The sequence below is a fragment of the Geotrypetes seraphini genome, chromosome 2 (assembly GCF_902459505.1).
Source record: "Geotrypetes seraphini chromosome 2, aGeoSer1.1, whole genome shotgun sequence".
Classification (NCBI taxonomy): Eukaryota; Metazoa; Chordata; class Amphibia; order Gymnophiona; family Dermophiidae; genus Geotrypetes; species Geotrypetes seraphini.
The window spans coordinates 417,223,902-417,249,337 of record NC_047085.1 but is presented as its reverse complement, the minus strand read 5'-3'; the positions used below and the strand labels follow the sequence as shown (position 1 = coordinate 417,249,337).

General features: G+C 41.3%; 1 protein-coding gene across 1 annotated transcript in view; it reads left to right on the top strand.

Annotated features, from left to right (window-relative positions):
* Positions 1–25,436, top strand: part of PPP1R9A (protein phosphatase 1 regulatory subunit 9A) — a 397,958-nt gene that overhangs the window by 253,887 nt on the left and 118,635 nt on the right. Inside the window, 2 exon segments of the mRNA XM_033931097.1 lie at positions 1,872–2,007; positions 17,758–17,826. Coding sequence (XP_033786988.1) covers positions 1,872–2,007; positions 17,758–17,826 — 205 coding nt within the window.

Sequence of the window (25,436 nt, the reverse complement as noted above, 5' to 3'; positions counted from 1 at the left end):
AGTGATTGTCTCAATTGTTTAACATCCAGGCTCAGAAAGTACTTGTATATAGATATATGTCACATAGATATACTATTGTATGGACCTTCAGACCCACCAACAGGGTACATACCCCAGGCTGTAATATTCTTCGTCAGTCCAACTTTATTTATTCATACTTTATTTATTTTTAATTTTTATATATTTATATTTAGAGTCATGTTAAAACCAACGAAACATCACTTAGCTCTAGCTTATAGTGATGCTCTTCAATCTTCCCTCCCGACATGCATGTTTCACACGGAGAAACTTTCTTCAGGGTCGAGGGATACTACAACACAAAACAGCAACAAGCAACTGCCTTAATTTCTCAAATTATCCTGACAAACCACTCCAACTAGGCAGCCTCCTTTCATTAGTACGTTACAAGATTTCAACCTGACCACCGCCGATTCACCCCAAATTTACAGAAATTTCTTGCTTACCAAATAACAGGAGCTACTTCACGACGTAGAAAAGGCCACGGTTTGTTATTCACAGGGATTTTATACAGCTGGCCTACCGCACATAATTGGGCGTGAGGGGACGTCATCCTACGTAATGCGGGTGACGTCAGCCAACACCCGTGCAAGACTCAGCTGTGGCTATCAAACTTGACATCTATATTATAGATAGCCACTCAATTTCTTCGTTGAGCCCTGAAGGGACTAAAGTTTTAAGATTATAGATCCATTTTTGCTCCTTGTACGCTAACGCTTTCTGGATATTGGGAGAAATCCAGTAGGAGGAAGAATATAACGCATGACATCAGCAGGAGGGATGCCCACTCCCTTCTGCCAGAACCCCTGAACCCCCCATGAAGTCCCCCGGCAGGAGGGATACTCATGGCTTTGGGGAGGCCTGCTGGCTCAGCTTATTAGATATTCCCTTGCTGCGATCAGCTTATGGTAAGGGATCTTTGATTAAGCAGGTGCGATTCTGTAACCAGCGCCTGTGACATGGATGCCGGTTAGAGAATTGGGGGGGTGGGGGGGTTAGGCATTTGTCCAATAGGGCAGACACGATTCTGTATAGGAAGCCAGTGTGTGATTCTCATCCACTTCTTAGGCGGCTGCTGAGACCAGCATCCTATACAGAATCAGCCCCATAGGGCATAAATATTCAGCCCGCAGCAATAAGCAGCTCGTAAGCTGATCACAGCCAGAAGCTGAACTAATCCTGGATATCCAGTACTGGGGCATGTGTAGATCTTGGCATTGAATATCTGGGTATGTGCATTAACCCGGAAGATAATTGGACAGTAGCCAATATTCAGACTGGTGCCCAGTTAACTTGGCATATTAAGTTAGGACAGCCTTTCTGCTCTTTTAACTTTATTTGCTTACTTAGCCAGTTAGCAAACCGAATATCGTCACTAACTTGCTAAGTTGTGGCTTCTCCAACTCTGCCCCTGGAATGCCCTAACCTGGCCTGTTGGCATGTGGTTGGCTAGTGGAGATATTCAGTGACTCTACCTGGTTAAATGCCACTGTATATCAGCTACTGCCCACCCCTTTGATTATTGAGCTCACACTGTTTCCTGGACATATATTTTTTGCTAGTGGATAAAAAAGAGTAAGTTTAGGCCAGGGAGAAAGAGTACACACGGTGAGTTCATTCCCAAATTTCCTTCTTGCACATACTGTACTTTACTCTTGCTCCTTGTAGGTGCAGAATTCACAGGCACAAAAATACTTGCCTTTTCAGTGCACCTTGAATTTTCAAAGGGAAACTCTGAAAGGATTTTCCTTTTGAAAATTTACCCATGGGTCTGCTACCCACAGGATTTGATGATGACCAGTTAACTGTGCTTTGCTACAGTGGATAACCTTATGCAATAATAATTTGTACAGGTTTGTGATAGGACGAGAAAAGCCAGGACAGATGAGTGAGGTTGCCCAACTAATTAGCCAAACTCTGGAGCAGGAACGCCGACAGAAAGAGCTGATGGAACAGCATTACGGCCAGTATGATGGAGACGATGACGAGGTAAAATGCTTGTTAAAAATATAATGCTATATCTTGATTGTTGTATGTCCTGTTTGTAATAATAATAATAACTTTATTTTTCTATACCGCAAACACTCAAAAAGTTCTAGATGGTTCACAGAATAAGAGGATTTGACATTCCAGTGATGATATAAAGCACACAGAAAAGCAGTACAATATTTCAATAGTGAAAAATACAATAAGAAACTATGACATAGTCATCAATCAAGTAACACATTTTTTGAACAAATAGGTCTTAACCAATTTTCTAAAGGTGCAATAAGATGCAGATTAATGAATCAGGGGTCGTCTAACCATACTTGAACTTTACTTGCTTGATAAGCCAAAGATCGATCAAAATACTCATGCACAAACATATAAATATATCTAATGTATACATACATACATATATATAGAGAGAGAAAGAACATATTATATAACAAATTCTTGGTCTTTAGCATGACAGCCTAATTAAAGGCTTCAGTTCTTACAACTGCAGAAGAGGTCATGTGTGTTCCTTTGGTCCTGTATGCTCTTTAACCTGGAATAATATGAAAGATCCACTTGTACAAAGTCATATTTTCTCTTCATAGGTGTGGGAGTCTGGGGAGGTCCCTCAGGATACCCAGAATAAGCAATTCACAAAGCACTATTTGTGACCACAGGCCAAAAGGGACCACAGGTCATTAAGGGGCTCATAATCGAAAGAGAAAAATGTCCAAAAACTGGCCTAAGTCGGCACTTGGACGAACATTGTCAAAATACATCCAAGTGCTGATAATGAAAATGGGTTTTGGACGTATTTCTAAACAACCTAGGCCTCCATAGTGCCGCTGAACGACCAAAGCTAAACAAGGCGTTTCAGGAGGAGTGTCAAGGGCGGGAGTTGGGCGGGTCAGCTTAGACTTAGTCGTACAGCGTGTATAACCGAAAGTTATACAGCCCAGCACAGACGAAACTTAGACTTGTGACTTAGACCATTTAAAACATGGTCTAAATCACAAAAACCCACCTAAAGTGACCAGATAAGCACTGCAAACACATAATACAGACCCCCACACACTACCCCAGTGATCACCGACCCTCCCCCAACCCCATAAAAATCATAATCACACCTTTAAAATTCAGCCTCCAGACTATCATCACCTGACAGCCTGGCATAGGACAGCCTAGTCGTCCAGCACAGAGGCAGCTTAAGCCGTCTTGGGGGTGGGTTAGGGACCCATGGAGAGGAGGACCCATGCCCATAAGCCCCTGTAATCACTGCATTGATACTTAAACATGTGCACTCCCCTATACACCCCCAAAACCCTTTTTTACTGGCATATAAGTAGCTCTGCAGCCATGAGGTCTATTGGGGTGGCAGATAAGCGGGTCTAGGGGATTCTGGAGGTGGTTTGGGGGGCTCACCATGACCTATAAGGGAGCTGTAGTGAGGAGAAGACATGGCACCCTTTTGTGAAGTTCACAGCAGTGCCCTGTAAGGTACACTATTTAGGTGGCATGTCTGGGTGTTCAGTCCATCACTTTGCAGACCCCTCCCACATCCAACAGGGCTTGTTCTAGGCGTTTTGGACTTGGACGGAAAGTTGGACGAAAATGTGGTATAAAGATAGACAATTTAGTGGCTTGGACGATCAGATCGGCAGGACGTATAATTAGACGATTTTCGAAATGAAAAAAAGTTGGACGTATCTTTCGAAAATGTGTCTTAAGCTGTTTTTTTTATTTTGAACGACTTGCAAGATGGACGTAAACGGACTTAGACGTCCCTTTCAATTATGCCCCTCCACGCTTTTGGTTCCTGGATCACTTCTTTAGCTCAGCATGTCTCTAATGGCTAGTGTGTGATAATGCATCCAGGAAGTCTACAGCACCTTTCGTTTATGCAACAGTGCTTCTTATAGTTTTGCCAAGTAAACTCCACATCTCTTCCAGCAATGCTGGTAACAGAGTGAGATTGGTTTTGATGCTAGGAAATAAGTGAGCCTATTTCAACAGACACTGCATACCATAGATAGGCCCTTGTAGGTTGATATGGCAGCTAGTTGGTGTGTGAAATCAAATACAGGAGGAAAAGGCATTACTACAGTATGAGCATTTGCCCCCTTCACATATTGCTTACAAGTGTCTTTCTGCTACAAGAATGGTAAACTAAACCACAGTCTAGGAAAATCTCTTTCTCTCTTTCTTACAGCATTAAGAAGTAGTAAGTACAGTAATAAAAAAAATATATATATATTGAAAAAAAAAATCAATTTTTAACAATGGTTGAACGGCCAGGGTCGGACCAACGTGTTGAACCCCGAGCTTCCTGGTTCCGCTCTTTGACTGAAGAAGCATTTGGCCTTCCAGGTTTCCAAGTTTATTCAAACCTTACTATCCCGCTACAATGATCACAAACATTCTGGATGGCTTACAATCTAAAATCCAAATAACTAAAAATTTGTTACATAAAATCACTAATAAAATAAAAATACAGTTCAATTCCCAAAAACTTATAAAATCAAATCTTCTTGCCTTCATGTTCTTGTCTGAAGCCATCAAAACCATTACCGTCTGGCTTTAGCGCTGCACAATTAGATTGAATGCCCTGAATGAGAGCAACCATTCCCCTGGGTCCAGGACTTAGGAAGTCAGCCTGAATATTTCCCATTCCGGCCATGTGGGCAGTGGAGAGAGCCTGAAGGTGGACTTTCGCCCACTGGAAGAGTATCCAAGCTTCCAGTCGCAAAGGGGCACTCCTTGTGCCCCCTGTCTGTTCACGTACGCCACCACTGTGGCATTGTTGTAGAACACTCTTATAGCCTTTCCCTCCAGGACATCTTCTAGAGCCTTTAAGGCCAGCTGAATGGCTTGGAGTTCCAGACGGTTTATGGACCACTTTTTCTGAAGGGGAGTCCACTGACCCTGGACCAAGTGGTCCCCGCAATGAGCTCCCCAGCTGAAGAGACCTGCATTGGTTGAAAGAGTCATCCAGTCTGAGATCCAGAGAGGCATGCTCTTCGACAAGGACATATACTGAAGCCATCACCGTAAGCTGACCCTTACAGTCCCCGTCCAAGGGAGCTGTATCTGAAGAAGATGTCTCTGTGGAGATCACTGGGACAGAAGAGAGTCTTGGCCTAGGAGGCAACCTCAATCATGATTGCCATGGAGTGCAGTACCTGAAGATAATGCCAAGCAGTTAAAGTTTGCATCTCCAAGAGGGACAGAATTTGTCTCTAGAGCTTCCATTTATGTGGTTTGGGAAGAAAAACTCATCCGCAAGCCATGTTGAAGAGAATGCCCAGGTACTCTGACCTCTAGGTCAGGTCCAGATGGCTTTTCCTAAAGCTGACAAGCTGACAATCCAGCTCACATGCTGGAGCAGTTCCACTACTTGACACACCATCAGCTCACACTTCTGACTAGATGGAGCTCTGATCAGCCAATCATCCAGATAGGGGTGAACTTGAAACCCTATTACAATTGCAGTTATATTTATTTGATATACCGCAATTAATTAACAGACAAGTTAAACCAAATCGGTTTACAATTTAAAAAAACAGGAGAAAAGGGAAAAACCAAAATAAAAACCACTAAAAACCAATATAACGGGCATGCTATAACTATGAAAACATAAGAGACACGATTTGGTTAAAAAGGGGAGAGATTTTCAAAGTATTATTGGTAAAGACATAAAGGGAAACAACAAGAGGTAAAGGGTAAAAAAATATAAAATAACCACATTGTTTGAAAATAAAAGGTCTACAGAGTAGATGCATCAAATGCCTTCATAAAATAGTAGGCCTTTAGCTGTGACTTAAAATTCTTAATAGATGTTTCCAGCCTTAAGTATAATGGTAGAGAGTTCCAAAGAGTGGGAGCCATAAGCGAGAAACTAAAATCCCAGTTGATATCAAGAAACAGCTGTCTGAAAGATGGAACATAAATAGCAGATGCTGATTAGAAGAATGAAGATTCCCATTTTCCGGAGGTGAGCTGCAACCACCAACATAACTGTGGTGAATGTGTGGGGGGGCTGTTGGCAGGCTGAATGGGAGAGCTACAAATTGGAAATGCTGCTGAAATACGTGGAACCTCAGAAATCTTCTGTGGTTCGGAAAGATGGGACTGTGTAGATGTAAGCCACTGCCGCAATGACAATACAGGCTGTCTCCGTGTGGAAACAATGGACCCTCAAAAACGAATTTACTGCCTTGAGATCCAAAATGGGCCTCCAGTCTTTTGTGCCTTTCTTTGGCACGTTAAGTATCTGGAGTATCTACCTAAGCCTGAGTCGTTATCAGGGACAGACTCTATGGCCCGAATGTCTATAAATCTTTGTAGAGTGGTTCGGACCTTGATCTTCTTCAGCTGCACAGCAGGAGAAAATCCATGGGAGAGTGATAAAACTCTAGCTTCAAAGTTGTTGTTTTTTTTAAGACTTTTGGAAGAAAGGGGCACTGTTTTAATGAAGACATTGTTTATGCTTCATTTTTACTTTTTGGTTTGTAGGCTGTAGACTTGTTGTTTTATAGGGCTGCAGTTTTATTGCAATTAAACTCTGCAATTAATGTATTAATCACAATGTAAAAAATTAATCATATTGCACCTAGGGTTACCATATGGCTCCAGGAAAAGAGGATGGATTGAGACCTCTGGGTTTTACTTCTATTGCTTTCAATGGAAGTAAAACCCGGATGTCTGAATCCATCCTCCTTTTCTAGAGCCATAAGGTAACCCTAATTGCAGCAACTCCTGCCTCCTCCAAATAGCTCTTCTGCTCTCTTTCACTCCCAATGCCAGTCTATTTTAAATGTGGTCTTCTATTGATCCTCACCAGTGACACCGTTGCACATATGCTGCCTTCAGCCTGGTCTGAAGCTTTCCCTTTGACCTGTTTCACCCAGGCAGAAACAAATGATGCCAGAGGAAGCAGGTTGGGCCAGAGGGAAAGCTTCAGAGCAGGCCACATACAGCATATGTGCAACACTGCCACTTCTGGGGTCCAACAGAAGCTCACCTTTAATGTAAATTGGCAAATGAAATTTAAGGGGGGGTGTGCAGATGCTGAACCTTGGATGGGGAAGGGACATGAGCTGCAAACCCATGAGCAGAACAGGAGGAACCAGCAATGGAAGCTATAACCAAGGCAGTGAGCTCCAGCAGCCATGAGAAGAACTTGGTGCTGCTCACTACCAAATTTTTGTTGCTGCTCATGGAGGTGGACGGGAAGGAGGGAGAGGTGCTGATAATTGTTTAATATTAAGTTTCCAAGTCCTAAACAGATAAAACAGTTTAGTCATTGGTTTAGGTCTTTTTATTTTTTTAATCAGGAACCTATAGTTTGGAATAAGGTTCCTTTTTTTTTTTTTTATAAGAGCTGAAGGACATTGAGGAGATTATTAAAAACACATTTATTTAAGAACCTTTTAAGTGATTTGTTGTAGATAAATTATTCATATTATGATTGGTTAACTTGGTTTGATCCTAGTCATTGTTTTTCTTTGTGATCCGCTTTGAACTCTTTGGGGTAGTGGCAGAATATAAATCATAAAGTAATGTAATCTATTGACAATGGGAGGAAGGGACGAGAGAGAGAGATAATGGATCCCAGGAAAGAAAGAGACGTAATGGACCAGTAAAAGAGGAGCGGGAGGGAAGAAAGAGAAAGGGAGGGAAATTATCAGTCCTTTAAATTATCAGTCCATTAGGGAAGGAGCATGGAATTTGATATACCATCTTTCTATAACTCTACTTCTACTATTTATCACTTGTATAGCGCTGAAAGGCATATGCAGCGCTGCACATTTTGACATTTAATAGATGGTCCCTGCTCAGAAGAGCTTACACTAAATCTTGGACAGACAGACATTACACATAGGGTTGGGGATGCAGAATCCAAGGTGAGAGGAGTTAGGAGTTGAAAATAGTCTCGAAGAGGCTCTCCACACTTGTTTCCAGAAACGAACTGTACTTCTGTAACTTTTTGTTCTTTTAAGCAGGATATAAAAAATTATATGGTATTATATACAGGTACTTATTTTGTACTAAACTAAACTAAACTAAACCTTAGGTTTGTATACCGCACCATCTCCGCGTGCGCAGAGCTCGGCACGGTTTACAGAGGTTGAGAGGAAAGGAACTACAAGGAAAGGATATAGGAGAGGGACTTAGGAGATAGAGGGGGACAGGATACTAGAGCACGGGAGGTGATTAGGTTTTTGAAAAGAGCCAAGTTTTCAAGTGTTTGCGGAAGGATTGGAAGGAGCTAGAATTTCTGAGCGGGGATGAAAGGTTGTTCCAGAGTTCTGTGGTTCTAAAGGGGAGGGATGTTCCAAGTTTTCCTGCGCGGGATATACCTTTTATAGAAGGGAAAGATAGTTTCAGTTTTTGGGAGGATCTAGTCGAGAGCGGGTTTGAGGAGTTCCAGAAGAGTGGGATAACAGGAGGAAGGACGCCATGTAGAATCTTGAAGGCTATGCAGGCACATTTATAGAGGACTCTGGAGTAAACTGGGAGCCAGTGAAGCTTGGAGAGGAGTGGGGAAACGTGGTCGAACTTGCCTTTTGCGAAAATAAGCTTGGCCGCGGCGTTTTGAATTAGCTGAAGTCTATGGAGGTTTTTCTTTGTTAGGCTTATATAGATGGAGTTGCAGTAGTCCAGTCTAGAAAGAATGGTGGATTGAACGAGGATGGCGAAATGAGAATGATGAAAGCAGGATCTTACTTTCCTCAACATATGGAGGCTAAAGAAGCATTTTTTTACTAGGGAGTTGAGGTGATCGTTGAAGGAGAGAGAGGAATCTAAGATGATGCCAAGGACTTTGCTTGAAAACTCAAGCTGAAGAGTGGGGCCGGAAGATAGAGGGATGGAGGTGGGTAAATGGTCTAAGGTTGGGCCGAGCCAAAGTAGTTTGGTTTTGGACTCATTCAGTTTCATTTGTACAGATTGGGCCCAGGATTGGAGGTTCGTAATACATGTGGAAATGTTCTCAGCGAGGTTCGAGAGGTTCGAGTCGGTTTCGAGGAGGATGAGGATGTCATCGGCGTAGGAGTAGAGAGTTTCTAGTGGGGATAAATGAAGGAGTTTCAGAGAGGACATGTAGATGTTGAAAAGGATAGGGGAGAGGGGTGAGCCTTGAGGGACTCCACATTTTGGCTTCCAGGAGGGGGATGAGGAACCGTTTGTGTTAACGGTGTAGGAGCGGAAGCGTAGGAATTTCGAGAACCAATCCAGAACTGTGGAGCTTATGCCTATTTCGGAGAGTTGGAAGATTAGGATGTCGTGGTGAACGACATCGAAGGCTGCGGAGAGGTCGAATTGAAGAAGAACAGCAAATTTGTTGCGAGAATGGAGTTGTTGCACCTTAGAGATTAGTGAGGCCAAGAGGGATTCGGTGCTAAAGTTGGGTCTGAAGCCGAATTGGTGGGGTAGGAGGATAGAGAATCGTTCTAGGTAGGATGAGAGTTGGGTGGATATGATGGATTCTAATAGCTTGGTTAGGAGAGGGATATTTGCTATAGGACGGTAATTTGATGGAATGGAGGGATCGAGGTCGGCCTTTTTCAGTAGAGGGGACAGTGAAATGTGTCCCATGTCGGGGGAGAAAAGGCCTGATGTTAGGGCAGAGTTTATAAGTTCGGTGAGGGAAGCGATGGCCTGTGCAGGGATATTCTCGAATAGGTAGGAGGGGAAAGGATCCAAAATGCACTTGCAAGTTTTTAGTTTGAGGCAGAGTTTGGAGACTTGCGGTTCAGAGACAAGCTCGAAGGTGGTCCAGGATCTATCTGCAGGAATGGATACCGGTAAGGTAGAGTTGGGAACAGTAGAGGTCAGGGAATTGTAGGAGACTGAGGGGGGGAAGGAGCATCTTAGGGTGGTAATCTTTTCATTAAAGAAATTTGCAAGGGTCTCGGCTGATAGAGATGGCGGAAGCAAAGACGGGTCTTTTTTTATAGTTAGGGAGCGCCAGATGTTGAACAGCGCACTGATCTGGTTGTTGGATCTGGAGATCTTGTCTCCAAAGAAGTTTTTCCTGGCTTTTTTTAATGTTGAATTGTAAAATTTAATATTAGCCCTCCAGGTCTGTCTATCAGAGGGGGATTTGGATTTTTTCCATTTGCGCTTCAAAGCGCGACACTTCTGTTTCAATTCTCTGTGAAGGGGTAGGTACCAGGGGGCCTTTCGGGGATAGGAGATGGTTTTGGTGGTTAATGGAGCAAGGGAGTGGTAGGTGGACTCTGAGAGGATTGTACCTGGGGCATATGATGGTTTAGTGACTTGCCTAGAGTCATAAGGAGTTGCAGTTGGAAATACATAAATAAATACCTTTAATTGTGCAATTAATCATGATTAAACATTTTAATTGAAATGCAGTACTTACAACAGGTTTAACTGGCAGCTTATATTGTTTTAATTCTGTAATTATTACTGTTCCTTGCATCTGCTAAAGCTTTTTGAAAGACCAAATCCACTATATTGAGGGATCGTTTGTACCTGAACCTGAACACATCTTTTTGTTTGTAAGAAGAAACCCATTGCTGGTGTTGATCTGCTTATCTGATGCAATGATAGAGAACTTTGTCATGGTTACTCCATGTTCCAGCTAAAGAACTAGTTTGCTCCGATAGGCACAGCCTTTATGTGTGGGGATGATGCCATTGCTCAACTTGAACCTTCATTCTAGACCAGGGGTGTCCAACCTTTTGGCTTCCCTGGGCCGCATTGGCTGAAAAAAATTTTCTGGGGCCGCGCAAACGCTGCAGCAAGATAGAGGAGGGAGCTGGCAAGATGGTAGACACCTGGGGCAGCAGAGGAAAACACTGCATCACCCTCGACCTGGGCCGCACAAAATACTTCATGGGGCTGCATGCGGCTCTTGGGCCGCAGGTTGGACACCCCTGTTCTAGACAGTGGAAGAAACCCATTATGCAAGTTATACAATCAGAGTGATTATGTTTGTCAGAGTAACTATGGTCAGCAAATTTTATTTAATATATAGTACAGTATTTAACCTAAGAAGAATATCAAATTTCTCCTTCACGTTCCCTCTGCCCAAAAAAAAATCACCATTAAGACATAATATTTCTGAAACAGTGCAGACATTTTTGCTTCCCACAAACTCTTTATTACCACTTTCAGCTCCAGCCAGACCAAAAATATCCTGAGTTCTCTATAGAAAAATAAAGCTTCACAGATCAAAGTACATATCCTTTGCTATACATGATAAATACCTTTCTGGAAGGATGGAAGGGGAAAGAGTTTTAGATTTAGCTTACACCTTTTCAGTTGTAGCTTAAAGGTGGATTACATTCAGATACAGAAGGTATTTCCCTGTTCCTAGAGGCAGGGCTGACTCAACCTATGGACCAGTGAGCACTTACTTAGGACACAAGGTGATAAAGGTGCCAAAACCCAGTCTAGTATTTCCCCCCTCCACCCAGTGAGATGGCAAGGCTAGGAGGCGCCCGGAGCAGTAGTGTCCCTACACGCCCTCTTCTCCGCCCCCTGCTCCTTTGCCACTCCCAGCTCCTCACACCACACTTGTGCCCTCCCTTTCCCCCCTCTTTAAATCTTCACTAACGTGAGCAGCTTCTCTGGCCTGCTGCTCATGCTGGCGTTGTGTTTCCTTCTGATGTCACTTCCTGGCCCCACAACCAGGAAGTGATTTCAGAGGGGAGCCAGGCCGGTGCGAGCAGCAGGCCAAAGAAGTTGCTTACACTGGCAAAGATTTAAAGGGGTATGGGGGAAAGGAGGACTTGCGTGGGGCGGGGGGGGGGGGCAGAGAGATGCCATTGTCCCCACCAAGGCGGCACCCGGGACTGTCCACTTCCCTACCCCCTTACTACAGCACTGCCTCTACCCTCTCCACACATGCTACCTGCACATTGCCCAAAGCCTTCCCTCTGCCTGTTCCTGCCCCCTCTGACCCAACTTTCTGTTTCTGCTACAATCAAAGTAATTTACTTTACTCTGTCAAAATTTAAATAATTTCCATAAAATTTGGGATATATCATCCTGAATAAATTTGCAATAAGCCTAGAGCAAATGTTCAAAATGGCCCCTATTGACACGCATTCATACATAGAATCGTTTTCTCCACTGATCAACTGAGCTGATTGAAAAGTAGCAAGACTGGTTTTTTTTGTCAGAATCAGATGACGCAACAGGATCTGAACATTTTTATTTTTCAGTATATCAAAAACGATTCAAAGACTTGCAGTAAACTGTTTTGCAACATCACTTTTAGTGCTACGACTGACTTTTTTCACTTCGTCATCAGAAGAGAACTTCTTTCCATGTTTCAACTTCTTTCCATTGTTTCAAGGGTTTTATTACCACTATTTCCAAGTTTAACACAAAATTCAATCATACACCTCTGGCGTACTCTCACACATCTTCCTCATCTGTCATGATGAAACATATGAAGTTCTTCCTCTCACTATGACTCAACAGTGAAGACTATGGCAGACCAACTGCAGGTTCAGAAACATTGATGTATGAGCTTCAGAAACATTGATGTATGAGCTTCACATTTACTTCTTGGAAAGAAAACAGGAAGTCTCATAACTTTTCAGTCAGCCCTTGTTTAACAGGCTCATAATCAAAATGCATAGATGTCCAAAAAACATCCTAAATCAGCACTTGGACATCTTAATTGCCAGGACATCCAATAATCCGATAATCGAAATCATCTTTCTGTACATCTAGTGAGGTGTTCCAGCCTTTGTGCATCCAGAGCACGAGATGGGCAAGATGGAGGTGTGTTATGGGCAGCCTTTGGGCAGTCTCAAGGATGGGTTAGACATGGATGTCTTGCAGCAATAAACATCTTGTAAGACATTCTGGAAGGAACTTACACGTTTGGAACTAGACCTGTTTTAGAAGGGTCTTAGTGCCACAAACTGACCAGGTGACCACTGCATGCATCAAGGTAAGATACCAACACACTCCCCCAGTGCTCACTGACCCCCTTCCACCACACAAAAACAAGAACAAAAAGGTACGTACCTGTCTCTAAAATAGCTTTTAGTAAGTTTTCTGAGAAAATATTTATCTGTCTGGCAAAATCCTGTAGCAGAGAATCTGCTTCATCTATAGTTTTCTAGATCTCCATAAATGTTACCTCATGTCCCACTGAAGACTCAGTGGGACCTTGCAGTTGAAATTTCATTAAGGAGACTTTCTCAGCTTTAAGGGCTGGAGAAAACAGAAAAGGAAAATATATTAGAAGAAATCCCAGGTGGCTCACCCTCCTCCCACAATCTCCTTTTAGAGACAATTGCAAAGGCCACCCCTTAAAGCAGTGGAGTTAAAAGTTTTGTTCTATTTCTATCATTTAAATTTCTCCAGAATTCTACTGTTCAACGGCTCCCCCTTCTGCTTCTATTCCTTTCTCTCCTCTCTTCTACCTTCCAAAGTATTTAGATCAATGCTGTCTTGTTAAAATGTTTATTTTATTTTTATTTTTCCTCTAACTCTACTTTTCACTTCTCTATTACCCTCCAGGTACTTTAGTTAGATTGTGAGCCTTTGGGACAGTAAGGGAATTTTTCAAGTACCTTTCTTATTTCTAATCTTAATGTATATTTTCTGTAAACCGCTTAGAACCTAACGGATGTAGCAGTATATAAGAAATAAATTACATTACATTACATTACCTTCATCTAGTGGGCCACTTGGCTCTATCATAATTAGTTGCAGAAGAGCCAACCTTGGATTTTATCTTCATTTTCTCTACGACAACAACAGCTAAAATTGTTAACAGCACCAAAGGGACACTGAAGAGGCACTAGAAGGGAGTTCCTTTTGGCTGCACTCCCACGGCCATGCTGTCTCAATCTTGGTGCTTTCTCAACATGCCAGTAAGAAGCAGTTTCCTTCACTTGGAAGATACAGTCAACAAAATCCTTCCTCCTCTATTAGCCCCCAGGAACACACAGACTGCCATGTAGGCTCCCAACTGTGAGGCAGAGCTTCCCCTCCCCAATAAAAGTTGTTGTTTTTCTTAAATCCAGTACTACAAAAACAGTGTCATCAAATTTACTAATGTTCCAAAAATGCATATATACATTTATATACATTTTCATGAGACAAAAAGAAAAGGATACACTGATCCAATTGGAAGATATTTTTGATGTTTTAAAACCAGCATTCTTATAAGAAGTCCTATCTACTACATCTTGTAACCATTCTGGAGAAATCACAGACTGTTAAGTCTTGGCGTTCTGGCCATTTGCGGTCCATGGTTTGCTATTCAATCGGAACAGATATTTCCCAACCAATCGGAGCTTATGGATTTCATTTTCAAAACACTAAGGGGCTCATAATCGAAAGAGAAAAATGTCCAAAAACTGGCTTAAGTCGGCACTTGGATGAACATTTCCCCAAAACATCCAAGTGCCGATAATAAAAACAGGTTTTGGACTTATTTCTAAATGACCTAAGCCTTCATAGTGCCGCTGAACGACCAAAGATATACAGGGCGTTATGGGAGGAGTGTCGAGGGCGGGAGTTGGGTGGGACGTGGGCTGGCTTAGACTTAGTCGTACAGCATGTATAACCGAAAGTTATACAGCCCAGGATCGACGGAACTTGGACGTTGTGACTTAGACCATGCAAAACATGGTCTAAGTTACAAAAACCCACCTAAAGTCACCAGATAAGCACTGCAAACATATAAAACAAACCCCCACACACTACCCCAGTGATCACCGACCCTCCCACCCCCATAAAAATATTAATCACACCTTTAAAATTCAGCCTCCAGACTATCATCACCTAGCCGCCTGGCATAGGAAAGCCTAGTCGTCCAGCACAGAGGCGGCTTAAGCCGTCTTGGGGGTGGGTTAGGGACCCGTGGAGAGGAGGACCTATGCCCATAAGCCCCTGTAATCACTGCATTGATACTTAAACATGTGCACTCCCCTATACACCCTCCAAAACCCTTTTGTACTGGCATATAAGTGGCTCCTGCAGCTATAAGGGCTATTGGGGTGGTAGATAAGTGGGTCTAGGGGATTCTGGAAGTGGTTTGGGGGGCTCACCGTGACCTGTAAGGGAGCTGTAGTGAGATGATGACATGGCACCCTTTTTGTGAAGTTCACAGCAGTGCCCTGTAAGGTACCCCACTATTTAAGTGCCATGTCTGGGTGTTCAGTCCATCACTTTGCAGACCCCTCCCACGTCCAATAGGGCTTGTTCTAGGCATTTTTGACTTCGACAAAAAGTTGGACGGAAATGTGGTATAAAGATGGACAATTTAGCGGCTTAGATGATCAGATCGGCAGGATGTATAATTAGACGATTTTCGAAACAAAAAAAATTTTGGATCTATTTTTTGAAAATGTGTCCTAGGCTGTTTTTTACTTTGGAAGATTTGCGACTTAGACGCAAAGACTTAGACGTTCCTTTCGATGATGCCCCTCCACGATGTAAAAAAAAACCCCCACCCTTTTAACTGGTCACAATAATTGAAATGAGTCTGTGTAATCCAAATCACTTCACCAATACAGACTCAACATAATCTTATAAAGTACTTGTAGGGGTTAATAATGTTCAATTCTCTTCATAACCCTCATATGTCATACAACTTCATAACACTTTTAACACTAGAGCCACCTTAAGCGACCCTCCAAAGAACTGGTTTAATGGAGATTTAATGTCGCTGGGCTTCCTCGTCGGCTCCAGTGATATTCACGAAAACTCTTATAAATTCTTAAAACTTTTAAAAGTGTCTACTAATTAAATAGATAAATAACTGTTGTCTTATCTGAGCAGTGTGGCAAGTAAAAAAAAACTTTATTTTGCGCGGCGGTACGTTTAAAGCACTGCAGGCGGCAAAATAAAGTTGTTCACTTGCTGCACTGCTCAGATAAGTCAACAGTTATTTATCTATTTAATTAGTAGACACTTTAAAAACTAAAAGACAAAAAATGAAACACTTTAATGAGAGTTTTAAGAATTTATAAGAGTTTTTTATGAATATCACTGGAGCTGACGAGGAAGCCCAGCGACATTAATCCTCCATTAAACCAGTTCTTTGGAGGGTCGCTAAAGGTGGCTCTAGTGTTAAAAAGTATTATGAAGTTATATGACATATGAGGGTTATGAAGAGAATTGAACATTATTAACCCCTACAAGTACTTTATAAGATTATATTGAGTCTGTATTGGTGAAGTGACTGAAAATAAAAACAGCAGTAGGACGTTTTCCTTGCCAAAACGTCTAAGTGTCGATTGTTGAAACCAACTTTCTAGATGTCTTGCTGGGCTTACTAGCTACTGTGCATCCAAAGTTCAAGGGAGCGTGTTGGAGGTATGTTATGGGTGGACTTTGGGCGAGCTTAGCACTTGGATGTCTTGCTGTGTGAACCTTTCCCAGGACATCCAGGACAGAACTTAAACATCTAGAGCTAGATCTCTTTTAAAAGCATCTGCTAAAAAAAAAAAAAAAAGGTACCCAAACTGACTAAATGACCACTGGAGGGTTTAAATAATGACTCACACACACTCCCCCAGTGGTCTGTAACTCCCTCCCACCCCCCCAAAATCTGAACAGAACACCAGCATTTGGTATGGGAAATCCTAGTACAGTGCTTCCCCCGTGAATTTGCAGTCCCGGTCATTCGCGGTATTTTCCGACCGGGCAGGAGAGGGCAGCCAGAGAGGCAATCGAGGGCAGCCGGAGCGGCGGCGAGTGAAGGAAATCACTCGTGGTATTCTCCGACCGCCTCTTCCTGTACTAAAGTAGGGCCTCACCAATCAGGAGCTGCTTTCACATGCAGCTCCTGATTGGTGAGGCCCGACTTTAGTACAGGAAGAGGCGGTTGGAGCATACCATGAGTGATTTCCTTCACTTGCTGCCACTCCGGCTGCTCTCTTCTGTCTCCCCTGCTAAAAACCATATTCGCGGTTTTTCAACATTCACGGGGGTTCCTGGAACGGAACCCCCGTGAATATGGGGGAGTACTGTAGAGCATCACACAGGTGCCTTAAGTAGCCTGGAGGGTGTGCTAGTGAACCATAGAGAGGAGGATCCAGGCCCATAAGTCACTCTAACCACTACATTTATGGTGAAAAGAGGATGTCCAAGGTGTCCTAAGCTTGGACGTCCTGACTGCCAAGACGAGGGGAATGTGTGGCACAGGGGTTAGAGCTACAACCTCAGCACCCTCACTGCTCCTTGTGACCCTGGGCAAGTCACTTAATCCCCTCATTGCCCCAGGTACACTAGATAGAGTTTGAGCCCACCGGGACAGATAGGGAAATATGATAAAGTACCTGAATGTAAACCACTTAAGATATAAGTGGTATATAAGTATTAAATAAATAAAATTAAATGTCTAAATAGACAATTTTTGAAAAAACTTTGGATATCTAGCGTTTTAAAAAAAAAGACCTTTTTTTGCCCTGACTTTTGGACATCTTACAGGAAACGTCCAAAGTTGGACCTAGACACACTATCGAAAATGCCCCTCTACATTTCCAAGTAGACAGGATCTGTGTTTCACAACTGTTTGTGTGTCGTCAGTGGTTTGACAATATTCATCCTTAGTCTGGCTTTCCTGCTCAACAAATTGGTTGTTTTTATAGATGCATACAAATAAGAAATTGTTTATGCTTTTATAACATAATATAACATGTAATTATAAGGTATCGTAGGGAGATAAAAGCAACTCTAGCATTTGATCATACAGCAATAATCTTGTTATAAAGCAATGGAGTTAAGATTTCTTGCTTATATTTGTATTAATCATTTTAGGACATTGCGCATGAATTACAAGGAACCTCAGGCAACTTCAATACCAATAATAACTGTTACATTAAAAAGGTTTGTAATTTTGAAGCAAAATAGTTTTGTCTGTACTTCCTGCTGCTTTTGTAGCACACTAATCACATTTCTTAAACTGAACTAACTTTAAGTCTTAAGAATATATTGATAGTACTTCTCGGGTGCTTTAAATCATTTTGGGGCTCTTTTACTAAAGCTTAGGACGTGCTAATGGACATTATTGCATACTAAATGCTGTAAATTCTGCTCTCTACCTATTAGCCAAATGGTACTTAGTGCATGCTAAGCTTTTAGTAAAAGGGCCATTTGGTTTATTATAAGGCTAAGACTCTCAGGGGAGGGGAATAAAGAAACATGGGTCAGACCAATGGTCCATCTGTCCCAGTTTCCTGTTTCCAACAATGGCTAATCTAAGTCACAGTAGCTGAGAGAAACCCAAATAGTAACAATATTCCATGGGGAAGCAGTGGCTTTCCCAATGTCTGTCTCAATAGCATCAGCTTCACTTTCCCACTGGTGGAAGTGCCTTTTAAGCACCATTCCTGTGCATCAAATAGAATTATAGCTGTTGATCTGTCATGTTTGGTTTCGACTCTGTCCTCTTGCTATTTAGGGATCCTTTGTGTCTGTCCCATGCATTTTGAACTTTGTCACTGTTTTTATGTCCACCTTCTCTGCCAGGAGGGCATTCCAGGCATCAAGCCTTTCCATGAAAAAGTATTTCTTAATGTTACTCCTAAGTCTACCAGTCTGCAACCTCATATTATGTCCTCCAGTTTTACCATTTCTCCATCTATGGAAAATAATTTTTTTGTAGATTTATACATTATTACACATCTAAGAGCATAAGAACATAAGAATTGCCGCTGCTGGGTCAGACCAGTGGTCCATCGTGCCCGGCAGTCCACTCACACGGCGGCCCTTAGGTCAAAGACCAGTGCCCTAACTGAGACTAGCCTTACCTGCATACATTTTGGTTCAGCAGGAACTTGTCTATCTTTGTTTTGAATCCCTGGAGTGTGTTTTTCTCTATAACAGCTTCCGGAAGAGTGTTCCAGTTTTCTACCACTCTCTGGGTGAAGAAGAACTTCCTTACGATTTTACGGAATCTATCTCCTTTTAACTGTATCAGATTTCCTCTATCCCTGCTTTCCTCTAGGGTATACATATTCAGGTATTCAAGCCTCTTCTTGTATGTTTCTCAGCGCAATTGTGATGTCATTTATATTGCTTTTCTCTGGACCACCTCAAGTCTTCTTACATCATTAGACAGATACAGATTCCAGAACTGTACATAATATTCCAAGTGGAGCCTCACCAACAAATTGTACAAGGGCATTAACACTTTTCCTGCTGGTGATTTTCTATGTATAAACTGCTAATTCAACATATTAGCTATAGGTGATGCCGTGCCTCAGAGACCGAGTCATCCAGCAAGATATTATTATGCCATTCTTCGGTCGGAGTCTCAATCACTGGCAACTGGCATGTGCTGTCTGCACTAAATTATTTTTTAACTGTTTTCTTTTTGTACATATAAATCTTTTTTTATATCATAAATATCCAAAAACTCAACCATTTTGATAAGATATTGCACAAATTCAAAAAGCACTTATCTGGATTATCTGTCAGCACTGTTTTAAGCCCAACGGGGCCACCGTTTCACCCTGTATGGCTTCGTCAGGGGAAATAATTGACAGTGCCTAAAACACAAAACATTCGATTATATTTTACTGTATATTACTTAAACATGATAGCACATTTACTATTCAAAGTTTAACTGAGCAACTTACGGAACAGGAGAAATACGTAGCTCCTCTGCATGAAATTCTCTTATGAAATGGCGGCGAGCTGTAAAAACGCCAAGCTATTTAAACTACCCAATGCGGGCCTGCTAGTACTTACGTCACTTACGTAACGAACGTAAGGGAACTATTTTTACTGAATGGGCAAACGTATCCAATGAACATGCAAAAAAAATTTTTTATCTTCAGCCAATAAAGCGGCTAGAGATATCAAAAACGTAAAAAGAACTTCAAAACAGAAAAAATGATTAATAATAACTTGACCAGTCGATGTCGTCATTCAATCCTGTTGGATGAAGGGTTTGTAATGTGAAAATCCAAAACGTTTCACGTCTTTTCAACATTAACGTTCTATCTCCTCCTCTATTGCTCTTCTTGATAACATCAATGACACACCCACTAAGGTTGTCAAATGTATGGGCAGCTTCTATGCAATGTTGTACTAAAGGTTCTTTCATAAGTCTTCTTTTTATGTTGGACTTGTGTTCACCCAACCGAGTTTTGAAAGATCTGGTGGTCATGCCAACATATACCTTATTGCAAGGGCACATTATGGTGTATATCACATGGTCAGTTTGACATGTACTAAAATGATTAAATCTATAAGTAATCTTATGAGAGGATTGACAAAACTCTTAGATTGTATAGAAAAATCACAATATACACAATGGCCACATTTGAAGTGCCCTACACAGGCGGTAGTAATCCCAATCTCTTGAATTTTGTTGGTACTGAAGAATTCTTTGAGGTTTTTTCCCCTTGAGAAGGCAAACCGTAATCGGTTATTTTCAAATTCAGGAAGAGATTGTATAATGTTCCAATGTTTTCTAATAATTTTCTTCACTTGAGCACTCGATGTAGAGTGTTTTAAAACACAAGTGGAACACGGATCATTGATGGTAGTATCTCTTTGTTTTGATTCATGAAGTAAGAAATCCCTGTTGTTATATTTGGCTCTTTTGTAAGCATTTTTTATGATATGAGCCGGATAACCTCTCGCCTTCAGTTTGTTACTCAGGCATTTAGCCTGAATTTTGAAATCCGTCTGTAGAGAACAGTTCCGTCGTAGTCTTAACATCTGTGAAAAAGGCAAACTGTTCTTCAAGTGCCTCGGGTGGCAACTACGATACTCAAGGAACGTGTTTTTAGCTAAGGGTTTCTCGAACGTTCGTGTGTAAAAACATTGTTGTTCGATGGTAATTTCAATGTCCAAATAATGAATACGTAAAGTTGAAAATGCAAAGGTAAACTGTATATACATACTGCACGTATTAAGCCAAGAAACGAAAGACTGTAATTGTTTTTCTGGCCCCTTCCATAACATAAAAACATCATCGATGTATCACCACCAGGAGTGTATGAGATGTTCAAAGGGGGATTGGTCAACCCATGATTTTTCAAAAGCAATCATAAATAGGTTGATTATCGAAGGGGCAAATGTAGCCCCCATGGCAACCCCTTGTATCTGTTTGTAAAGGTTGCCATCAAAAATAAAGAAGTTTTCGCACATGGCTAATGTTGCTAGAGAAATGATAAAATCAGTAGGTAGTTTGTGGTTTTGGTTGACCTTCCAGCGTCTCTTTGATGACTTCTAACGCATCCTGTTGCGGAATAGAAGTATATAATGAGGTTACGTCTAATGTGACCATGATGAAAGGTCCCTCCTTGACATCCACCAAATTCAATTTATTGAGAAAATCCTTAGAATCTCTGATATATGACTTGCATTTCGGAACTTCATTTTTAATAAATTCATCTACATATCTAGATAAAGGTTCTAGTACCGACCCACGAGTTGAAGTAATGGGTCTGAACGGTGGATTAACTGGATCTTTATGTATTTTTGGGAGGAAATAGATGTGAGACGTGACTGGGTATTTAACATTCAAAAACCGATAATCACGGTTAGTTATAAACCCAATTTTCAAGGCTGTGTCAGTGATTTTACGAATTCTGTTTTGTATTCTTTTGGTAGGATCTAATTTAATATGCATATATGCTACCGGATCTTGAAGATGTTCTAAAGCTTTAGTTTTATACGTTGACATGTCCTGGATTACAATTGCACCACCTTTATCAGCTGATTTAATGATAATATTGGAATTATGTTGAAGATTAGTGAGAGCATTGCGTTCTTGCGATGTCAAATTGGATTTATATTTGGTCTTTGTGGTATGTTGAAAAATTTGTTGACAGTCTTTATATACTAAATCTTTAAAGACTTTGATTTTGGCATCCACAGGACCCGAGAGTTTCCAAGTGGATTTTGGTGCTATCGTGGTCATATCTACGAAATCTTTTTTTGTGGCAAAAAAGAATTTAATTTCAAGGAGTCTAATAAATCTTTCAAAATCAATATTGAACTGAAACTCATTGCTGGGTACCGTAGGAACATAAGAAAGACCATGGTTAAGTAATTCTATGTCTGAGGGATTCAGTTCATATTGTGAAAGATTTACAGTTGTTATTGATTTTTTGTTGTTTGAGACCTCGTCCAAGGTCTGCTTCTGTTCATGTTTCTGCCTCATCTGTTTTTTCGTGATTGAAAGCCACCTCTTGCGCCTAAAAAAGGTTTCCCTGAGGTTGAGCTTCCAGAGGAACTGAGACTGCTTGATGACGTGCTGGAATCAGCCATATTGGTTACAGCAATGTTATTTTGATTCTCATTGGTATACATCCAATGATATACTCTATTGTTTTGATAGTCCTTTTTATCTCTATAGAATTTTTTCAATTTAAATTTCTTAGTGTTTTCTTTAAATTTTTCTAAGTTATCGTTCGTCTTAGTTAACTGGTTCTGAAAAGATTCTAAGGATTGTGTTGATTTTAAAGTGGACAAGGTCTTCTCAAGATCTTGTTTGAGCCCCTCGACTTGTTGCCTGCTTTTTTCAATAATTAATAGCATCAAGTCAAAGGAACATTTATTCAAAATCATATTCCATTTTGTTAGAAATTCATTGTCTTCCTTGAAATTCTGGGGTTCTTTATTGATTCTTAGACCCCGTGGAATTCTTTCGCATTTGCAGTATTCTACAAGGATTCCACTGTTTAGCTCAGTCTTAATGATTTTTTTATTTTGATTGAAAAAAAGGTTCCAATCTGTAGTTAAGTTATCAATACTGGCAGGATTAATTTCAAAATGAGAAGGTGCACTGAGGATGGATTCTGTTTGTTCTAAATTGAACCCAAAGGTGGTGTTCCAATTGCTTAAAGACATAGTATAGCAATAAATGGTGGAACCAAAATACAATTACTAAGGAAGTATCAGTCAAACTTGTAGAAATCCAAATTTACTTCCTGCTTAACTTTGTAGAAAGCACAAACTGCTAATTCAACATATTAGCTATAGGTGATGCCGTGCCTCAGAGACCGAGTCATCCAGCAAGATATTATTATGCCATTCTTCGGTCGGAGTCTCAATCACTGGCAACTGGCATGTGCTGTCTGCACTAAATTATTTTTTAAATGTTTTCTTTTTGTACATATAAATCTTTTTTTATATCATAAATATCCAAAAACTCAACCATTTTGATAAGATATTGCACAAATTCAAAAAGCACTTATCTGGATTATCTGTCAGCACTGTTTTAAGCCCAACGGGGCCATCGTTTCACCCTGTATGGCTTCGTCAGGGGAAATAATTGACAGTGCCTAAAACACAAAACATTCGATTACATTTTACTGTATATTACTTAAACATGATAGCACATTTACTATTCAAAGTTTAACTGAGCAACTTACGGAACAGGAGAAATACCTAGCTCCTCTGCATGAAATTCTCTTATGAAATGGCGGTGAGCTGTAAAAACGCCAAGCTATTTAAACTACCCAATGCGGGCCTGCTAGTACTTACGTCACTTACGTAACGAACGTAAGGGAACTATTTTTACTGAATGGGCAAACGTATCCAATGAACATAAGAATTGCCGCTGCTGGGTCAGACCAGTGGTCCATCGTGCCCGGCAGTCCACTCACACGGCGGCCCTTAGGTCAAAGACCAGTGCCCTAACTGAGACTAGCCTTACCTGCATACATTTTGGTTCAGCAGGAACTTGTCTATCTTTGTTTTGAATCCCTGGAGTGTGTTTTTCTCTATAACAGCTTCCGGAAGAGTGTTCCAGTTTTCTACCACTCTCTGGGTGAAGAAGAACTTCCTTACGATTTTACGGAATCTATCTCCTTTTAACTGTATCGGATCTCCTCTATCCCTGCTTTCCTCTAGGGTATACATATTCAGGTATTCAAGCCTCTTCTTGTATGTCTCTCAGCGCAATTGTGATGTCATTTATATTGCTTTTCTCTGGACCACCTCAAGTCTTCTTACATCATTAGACAGATACAGATTCCAGAACTGTACATAATATTCCAAGTGGAGCCTCACCAACAAATTGTACAAGGGCATTAACACTTTTCCTGCTGGTGATTCTCTATGCATCCCAGCATCCTTCTGATTACGGCCACCACTTTGTCTTATTGTTTCTTAGCTTTGAGATCCTCAGACACTATTACCCCAGGGTCCCTCTCATGGTCCGTTCATTTCAGCTTCTCATCCCCTAGCACATACAACAACTTTGGATTTTTAGTCCCCAAGTGCATCACTCTGCACTTTTTTGTATTAAATTTTAACTTCCAAACATTAGACCATTCTAACATTTGCAGATTTCGTCTCATGTTTTCTGTTCCCTCCAGGGTATCCACTCTGTTACAAATCTTCGTATCATGTGCAAAAAGACACACTTTTCCTTCTAGCCCTTCAGAAATATCACACACAAATATATTGAACAGAATGGGTCCTAGTACCGATCCCCGAGGCACGCCACTACTCGCCATTCTTTTCTCTGAGCAAATTCTATTTACCACTCTTTTGTCCGTCAGTCAGCCATTTTCTAATCCAGGTCACCACTTTGGGTCCTAACTTCAGGCCACTAAGTTTATTGATGAGCCTCCTATGAGGAACTGTGTCAAAAGTCTTGCTGAAATCCAGGTACATTACATCTAGGCCGGGTATGTCTATCCAATTTTCTGGTCACCCAGTTATAGTCCTGTTTCCTAATAAAACTAGTGACTGTTTCATATTACTTTTGGAAAGGAACTTACTCATACTTTTAAAAGTAATATATTACTAATGAAATGTTGCTGGTAATATATTAATGCTACTATTACTTTTCTTACCCTTTCCTCCTATTTTTTCCTTTCTTTTGACAACTGGCATCCTTTTCTCTCAGATTCAGATTTATTGTCTATTGTTCACTGCTTTGTTATCTCCTCAGGAAATATGGTGTATTAAATTATAATAAACAATAAACCATAAATATAACTCAGTAATGTATTACTCGCACAACTCTGCATGGCAGATAATGTGGTGCAGTTTATGCTATCTGAATAGGCATAGCTGACTTCTTCATGTTATCTGCCATTCAGTTAACCATGGTAAACAATTTTTCACTTTGTTAACCGAATGACAAAATGTTGCGAATGCCCACAACAGTTAACCCCCATTTTACAAAAGCGTGGAAGAGGTTTTTTTTATCACCGGCTGGCATGCTGAATGCTCTGCGCTGCTCCGCCACTCATAGATTTCCTATGAGCGTCAGAACAGTGCAGAGCATTAGGTGCTGAAGGTGCAAGATGACGGATGTGTAGCGGTGGCATCCCGGCTGCGCTTTTTACTTCAAAAAATATATTGCTTTTTGCTTCCTAGAGACGTTACAAACATGCCCCATACTAAGAGGAAAGGGGCCGCGAGAGTATCTCAACCCGCGACACTTACCTCTTCACCGATGCAACAAACGCTTCAGCATTTTTGAGCCGCGGAATGCCGCTGACCCTCAGACTTCACAGTGG